This window comes from Hesperophylax consimilis, chromosome 17 (genome assembly GCF_061612785.1).
Source record: "Hesperophylax consimilis isolate HC1 chromosome 17, BYU_Hcon_1.0, whole genome shotgun sequence".
Lineage (NCBI taxonomy): Eukaryota > Metazoa > Arthropoda > Insecta > Trichoptera > Limnephilidae > Hesperophylax > Hesperophylax consimilis.
In genome coordinates, this window is record NC_142852.1 from 19,321,662 (window position 1) to 19,330,012 (window position 8,351).

At 35.3% G+C, this 8,351-nt stretch overlaps 1 protein-coding gene across 1 annotated transcript; it reads right to left on the reverse strand.

The window, feature by feature from the left end:
* Nucleotides 1–704: 704 nt before the first annotated feature.
* Nucleotides 705–3,366, reverse strand: LOC149416157 (uncharacterized). The gene is made up of 6 exons (XM_089642062.1): nt 3,274–3,366; nt 2,928–3,114; nt 2,585–2,794; nt 2,298–2,492; nt 1,846–1,878; nt 705–1,671 (listed from the first exon to the last, which is right to left on the reverse strand). Exons 1-6 carry the CDS (start codon nt 3,294–3,296, stop codon nt 1,558–1,560), a joined length of 762 nt encoding a protein of 253 aa, XP_089498188.1. The 5' UTR covers nt 3,297–3,366; the 3' UTR covers nt 705–1,557.
* Nucleotides 3,367–8,351: the final 4,985 nt, after the last annotated feature.

Sequence of the window (8,351 nt, forward strand, 5' to 3'; positions counted from 1 at the left end):
TCTCAAAAAGAACTTCAATAGTACCTATAGTCCAGTCAGTGGGGGATAAAGAAGGGCTCCACCTTGCAAAAGGTTAGGTAGTAGCGATTTTCACATATGTTGTAAAGATTGGGACTGTAAAGAAAAAAAAAAGTTTTCGACCTTGGGGGGGTCGAGCTCGATCCGCCATCTTGGATTCAAGGTGCCAAAATTTGGTTTTTTCAAAATAATTATGAAGTGGTTGATTTTACAACCAAATTGTTGAACGCAAACTTAAAGACAACTAAATTACCTACATTTTTTGCAGAAAGTTTTTTTTTGTAAGTCTAATAGGTAACGAGTAACAGCGGTTGAAAGAAGAAAATTTTGACAAAAAATTGTAAAACTCCAGTTTTCTTGATTTGGCGGGTCGAGCTCGACCCTCCCAAGGTCGAAAACTTTTTTTTTTCCTTAGAGTCCCAATCTTAACAACATATATCAAAATCGCTACTACCTAACCTTTTGCAAGGTAAAACTCCCCACTGACTGGACTACTAGTTTAAGACATTGTATTGTATGTACCTACATTGTAAAAACAATTCACGCCTCACAGAGACATTGCAAGAGTTTGAAGAACTGCTACTAATCAAGTACCTACATATTCATATATGCAAAGCGCTGCATGCAATATTTCACAACAAGTACTTCAAAAGTACTTTAAATCATTGTATTGTATGTACCTACATTGTAAAAACAATTCACGCCTCACAGAGACATTGCAAGAGTTTGAAGAACTGCTACTAATCAAGTACATATTCATATATGCAAAGCGCTGCATGCAATATTTCACAACAAGTACTTCAAAAGTACTTTAAAACATTGTATTGTATGTACCTACATTGTAAAAACAATTCACGCCTCACAGAGACATTGCGAGAGTTTGAAGAACTGCTACTAATCAAGTACATATTCATATATGCAAAGCGCTGCATGCAATATTTCACAACAAGTACTTCAAAAGTACTTTAAAACATTGTATTGTATGTACCTACATTGTAAAAACAATTCACGCCTCACAGAGACATTGCAAGAGTTTGAAGAACTGCTACTAATCAAGTATATGTATATGCAAAGTGCTGCATGCAATATTACACAACAAGTACTTTAAAATATTGTATTGTATGTATCTAAATTGTAAAAAAATGACATTTGTTGTTGAGTTTCACTTTTTCACAAGAAACATAAAAATTATGAACATACAAAACGTTAATAAAAATAAAAATTTAACACACAAAGTATACAAAAAACTTATTATTTTGAAAATTATAAAAACTAATCGTATTCATCCTCCGACTCTAACTGCAACGTATAGTTGGGCGAGTTGGCAAATGATGTTGACGGTTGTTTCGATGGTTGAGTTTGTCTAGAATTAGAAATGTTTTATTAGAGATCTCATTCATTCTACTTTCATCGTACCTCCTAGCTGGACTGCTTGCCTCTCCAAGGACAATTGTTAATAATCGTGTTCCATCCTTTGTGAACATACTTCGCAATCTCTCAAGTGACATATTAAATAATGCAATATTTAATTTAATTTGTTCAGTTTTGTACATTAAATGTTTTTAAAAGCCTGTATAGATGTATAGCAAATAAATACCTCGCCAACTGTCGTTGGAGTAAACAAACCCTTTCTCGTTCCACTGCCGTGTATCTCTGAAACAAGAGATGATAATTCATTAATTTACTAACTTAATTTACCTTCTATAGTAAATTAGTTATTAGTGCCAGTGAGACGAGACCAGAAAAGCACCATGTCTATGTAGACACTGTATCTTGCCCGGTCTCGGGGTGCCCTGACAAATAATTACAAAAAGGAACAGGAAATACCTCAAAAATGTCAGCAAATCGATCCATTGAACTCTGAAATGATAAATAACAACTCATTAATTTATTTTAAATAACAATAGGTAGTCGACATACTAAAAGGAAGATTATAAATTAATTTATTCATTTTGAATTTCTCGCCAAGCTGGATTTTACATGTTTATTAATTTTTTTTAACACAAAGAATATCTAAACAAACAGAACAATAAAAACTCCACCGCGCAAAATAGAAAAATAGTACATTGGGAATAGTACAATAAATAAATGAAAAAAGTCAAAGCTGGGCATTTTATTTTGTTCTACTAAGATTTAATTCTAATTTAAAAGTACAGTGCCACACTTATAAGTTGGCGGTGGCCTAAACATGAATTGACGCTATTTCTTTATATTTTAATCTGGCAACTTACACGTGTAGCGCTGTATTTGGGAGTGATTCGAAGAGAAATAGGAAATACCTTAAAAATATTGGAGAATTTATCAATAGCTCCCACAAGCTCCTTGGATGATTTGTTACTAGCCTCCTGCGCCATCACCATCCGAACCCCCACATCTGGCTTGTCAGTTAGCTTCCTCTTCTTGCTCGGGCGAGAAGGGGAAGCTAACTGCGCCGTCTGTAAATCTGTGGGCCCTTCTCCAACTTCATCGGAATACTGTAAAACACACAAATAATTTTCATTGATAATGAAAGATCAACTAAATTTTGACAGAATATATTATATTAACATTTTAAGACATTAGTGACCTCAACATCCTGCATTATGAGTTCAGGTCCATCTCCTATACAGCTTTCTAGAAGTCCGCTGCCCTCAGAACTGGCTCTGCCGATGATGTTGATGACCTTCTGTGTCAGGTCAGTTAACACCGGTATCTCGGCAGTGTTTCCAGTCGTGAGGGCAGCTCGCTTGGCATCGGCATTTTGGGCGCGCGACTTACATTTTAAGTCACGCCATGTCTGTAAAATGTAAAAATAATGTCAGGTTAAAAGTGATTTACGGTCTTATATCAAGTGTCTCGATGATAGATTATATTAGAAGGTCAGCAAAGTTTGCTGCAACCAGTTTGTATAGGTAGGTACAAATACTCACTGTTTTCCACTGCTCGGCTGACTTAGCAGGACCCAATTCTGCCAGTTGTTCCGCCAAATTCCGCCACATTTCCTTATTTTTTTGGGAACCCCGAGGTCCCACAAACCTTCCAGCGGCGAACTCCGAATGGTCAGCCATATAGCTGGTTAGCAAATCCATTTGACTGGTCGTTGACCTTACTCTCTTCCTGAAATCATAATATCAGCATTTTGAATATCTTAAAATACTGCGTATTATTGAAATATTAGTAAAAATAACTTAAAAATTTTGACACAATAGAATGTAAGTATATCTCTTTGATAATAATGGAAATTCTTTCACATAAAAAGATAAATAAATAACTTACCCAGCTACCATTGCTTGCGACATCGTAAAATATTAAAAAAACACGGCGTTTAAAATGGTCACGCTTGAAATCTGACGTTTGACTTTGACGTCTATTCAATTCATAAACAATTCCGTCCCAGTATTGCCAGCGTATATCGATTTGTATTTATTGCCTTATCGATGTCGTTAGAGATATCAATAGCGTTCTCATGCTAGGGAAGTCGTTATAAAATGGTCGGTAGATACGCTTAGCAATCCGATATCGTTAAGTTCGATCGATTCTCATGCTAAGGCCCCTGGGGTACTGGAGTACCCCCTGGTGTTTAAAATATCAACAATTTTAACAATATTGCACTGTTGCAAAAATCGTTCTAGCTGATCTACTCTCGATAATTGGCTCGTAAGTACATCAGTAAGCCGTGACCGCCCTCAAGTGCATTCGCGTCCACAAGTGTTCCGGGGTACCCCGTTGTAGGAATAGTGTTAGTTATTCCTTCCAGATACTTGAATTACTGAAGTTGTTTTTCGAGATCTCTCTGGAAAGTTTACACATTATTTATGATTTACTTTACTTTGTGATGATGGTTAGAGTACAGTGTTGATAGGCAGGGCCTGCAACCCAATAACGAGACATTCATTGACTAATAATGTGTTATGGATGTAATGAGAGTGTATGCAGTGTAATGAGTTGTTGTATTGTTTTCAGATATGGCATTCCAGACTCGAAGTCTTGGGGGGGGGGGGGGGTGAAATTGCAGCTGCTTTTTTGGTTTCTGACGACGAAGAGCTAAACCTAGGAGAAGATTTAGAAGATGAGCCCGACAGTGTTATCGAGGATTTCCGGGACCATTTTGAAGTCGCATGTCACGAAAACGGTGATCAAGATAGTGTGAAAGGAGATGAAGAGTATTTAGTGCCTGACAATGACGGAGCTGGTGTGCTAGATTCTCCATTAGTTCTGTACGGAAAAGGTCATAATAATCGACATAATTGGACCGGTGTTAAGCGTTCTCGCTCAAGAATGCCTCGCCATTTTGTTGCACCCACTTGGTAACGTCTAAACAGAAACCTGACATGTGACAATTGGTTCACGTCTATATCCACAGCCAAGAAGTTACTGGAAAAAGGTATAACAGTAAAATCATCAAACCTCTAATTTAATAGGGAAAAAAATTCCTAATACAATACAGCCAGCTTTTTATACTAACAATAAATTGAAAAATTATATTCTAAATAACAAGGACAAAGACTTAAAAATGAAAAAAATCGGAGTTCACCAATTGAATTGCAATGATTGTAACCATTTTTACATATGTAAAACTTGCAGAAATTTTGAAACGAGGATTAAGGAACATTTGAGATGTCTAAATAGCAATAATTATTCGGAATTTGCTAACCATCTAATTGAATTCAACCATTCATTTGACATAAATACTGGTTTTAAAATTTTACACACTAATGTTAGTGGTTTTCAGTTAGACCTTTTAGAAATTAGGAAAAATGTCAATAGAAATTTAAATATTATTAATAATCAAATTAATTTTGTGAATAACCCTGTCTTAAACATTTTTCCATTGTAATTTTTTGTCTTTGATCTTCTAAGCACCTCCCCTTTCCACCTATCACCCCTCCCCTCCACCCCACCCCGCAACACACTACTTCCTTTTCTACCCGCACCTGTCTCTATATACTTGAAAATTTAGTTTTTAGTACATTAATTGTCCTGATGAAGAGAACATCGTTCTCGAAACATGTTGACTTTATATAAAAAATGAGGATTATCGTGGTAAAAACAAAGTGTTTTAATTATTTTATTATTTTCATACCAGTTATGTAAGCCTGGTGGAATAATATTGGTCTTACATAGTTTTAACAGGTCATTCTTTTTTGCGACTGATATAGGAATGGGCTTTGTATAAATTTAGTCGGACGTAGTCGGAGGAATGTCTGTGACCATAAATAAGGTGACAGTTGGTTTAGTGTTGTTTGGCATATTTTTTTTATTGTACAAAAGAATATTTTTTCCAATTACAGTACAATTTTACATACCGTCACCTCAGTGCTTAATTGTTCAAACGACCATTTGCAAATTTTTCAGGAGGAGGTTTTCTTTAATTATTTCAAAGAAACATTATGAAAGGTGTTTAAGATGAAGATATTTCCGTCAAGCTAAAGGTCTGATCAGTTTAAGTAATTCTTTGTAAATTGACTAAGGATAGTTTTTGATACTTTTTTTACATTTTAAAATGGAGATTGAACAAAAACGCACCACCAGAATTTTGTTAAAGGAGATTGAACAAACTGGAATTGAAGATAGTTCAACTTTTGCGTAGAACTTTCCGTGCTTGTTTGTTCAAACGACCACCTTTAGTTATATACAGGATGAGTTTATTTTCAATATTTCTATATATATATTTATATTTACAATAGTGATTTTTTCTTTGTTTGTTCCTTCTTATTTCCTATACCTTTTCTATACATAAAAGTGAGCTCTGGCGTTATGAAATGTATATACAAATTCACATCTTATTTCCCATATCACTCTACCGACTGCGATAAAACTTTGTAACTTTGAGTTTTGCGCACGCCCGCGAAGGTTTCCCTATATTTTATTGAACTATGGCGTTGTGAAATTTGTATAAAGATTCTCTTATTATTTCCTATATCATTCAACCGATTGCGATAAAAAACTTTGGTGTGTTGCTTTGCGCACGCCGGCGAAGGTTTCCATACATAAAGGTGAACTCTGGTGTTGAAATGAAATTTGCATTCAGATCGTATAATAGGTGGCGCTCGAGTTGTTATAAAAATGTGTGCATTATTTCTTGTAGCTTAGCAGTAGGGACTGAAAGAGGGAAGGGTGAGGGTAATCCGTGAGGGGGGAGGGTTTGTGGGATGCGGAACAAATCTTTCTTTGAGTGGCATTGAAACGCGTGCCAGGTTCCTCGACAGTTCCATTATAATAATTTACTTCCATGATAATAATATATTAAACAATGTCCAACTTTTTTTATTTCTGACCGTGACCGGGTTTAGCCGATCAACCATCTTTAGACTTCCATCTTCGTTGTTACGACATAGCAACGAAAATGGGATATCCATATAATTTGAATAAAATCATTGCATTCCACCCCTCTTAATCCCCCTCCCTAAATTTAATGTATATAAACCACAGTTTAAGGAATATCTGTACCAGTCTGAAGATGACCTCAAGAGCGTCCCCTCCAGTGTACAGACAGGGGAACTATGTAACCACCCGGTTGGGCGGCGTTGTGAGGCGGGTTAAGGTAGGGGCTGTAGGAAGGGATTAATTAATGCGGGCCTTGAAGAGGCTCGGATTATAGGAGAGAGATACCGGTAGCTCGTTCCACATACGAGCCGACTTACAAAAACGAGTCGTAAAAACGACCCGTTCTCTTGAAGCTAACGTCACCATAAAATATAGTATGTGATATTTACACAGAAAAAGTAAAATTTAGTACTCGTTTTCGTTTTTGCCGTCAATTTCAAATTCATTCATCAAACTGAACGCAAAGGAATTGCGCCTAAACAGTACGCGTGGCCAAAAAACTAAATCACGTAAATTATATGAAATTTATGCAAATTATTTCAGTGAATAATATACCTATACATGTTTTTTTGGCTATAAATTAAAATCCTACCCTTTTTGTTGATAATACTCAGATTCGTAATCAAAACCCCAAAACACACAAATGAGGAAAAAATCAGAATTTATTATATAACTATAATTTATTATATAACTGTAATTTGTTATATAACTACAGCTTATTATATATCTATAATTTATTTCAACAAACTGCCTAATCACTATAGATCAATTTGTAAATCTCAAACGGCTACATACAAATACGGATATAATAAAAATTTCGAATTGAAATACTAAGTTTAATATGAATCGTCAGTCAAAAAAACCAATTTTGACAGCAAAAACTTGCAAAAAGTAGAGTCTGAGCGAAAACAGAAAAGTGAACACGCTGTATTACAAAGTTCATTGCAATGTAAAAAACAAAACAAATTTGGTATTGATAGAGATATTTAAAACTAACACTTACCGCTCTATTTCCGCACTGCTGCGTATGTATGCACTTTTGTAATTAGTTATTGACATTTTCCTGTTGTTTTGTCAATCAAAAACTCCTTGGTATATATTTAAATGCTTTTTTACTTCCGCGTAACACCATAAAACAAACACCGTTGGAATGTAAAAACATAAGATGGCGGCATCACGTGGTGCTCGCGGCGTGCTGTAATTGGTCGGTTGGTGGAGTTTGAACAAACTAGCACGCAATTTTAATTCTCGACTCTAGGAGGTTGGCCTAATAAGGAGATTGGCCAAACAAGGACTCACTTTTAGAATATTGTTGTGGACATTGACATTTTAAAATGCTTATAATTAAGTGTAGCAGGCTGATAAAACTATTTTTTCGTCATCGAACGACGCGTAATTTGATCCTTAACAATATTGCGTTAAAAACTCATTTTCGCTAAAATGGTCGTTTGGACAATTAAGCACTGGGGCGACGATACGTCAGCATTTAGCTAGGTGACTATTCAATAATTGTTTTAAGTCATTTAGAGAACAGTCACTTAAATCCAAATTCTTTGCAAGTTTGTTTAATATCATAGCATCCCAAGAGGAATGCGCTATCGATAAAATTGTTCTTATTTTGAAATACATAATTGCTAAACTTGCTTTCCGCCTATATATTGGCAGTTGGTACCACTCGCGTGGAATGACTCGCAAATTGTGCTGAACATGAAATGTTCTTAAAAATCATTATTCTTAGTTAAGATCGTTCTTAATAATAACCGTTCTTATTAATTACCGTGGTTAATTATCATATGACGAATATGTATAATAACAATATGTATGTATTCAAAAGTCACTTGATGATAATATTTTTTTTTTGAGTTATCTGGTTGCCATGAAAATTATAATAATTGTCTATGACTTCATTCTTGTCTATGCATAACCTATAAATATTTTTGACAAGTGCTAACAAGTGCTTTCTTCTCCGAGAGCCGTTTCTTCCCGTTAAACATACCATCCCACGCCTGTGATGGTTATTGGTAAAG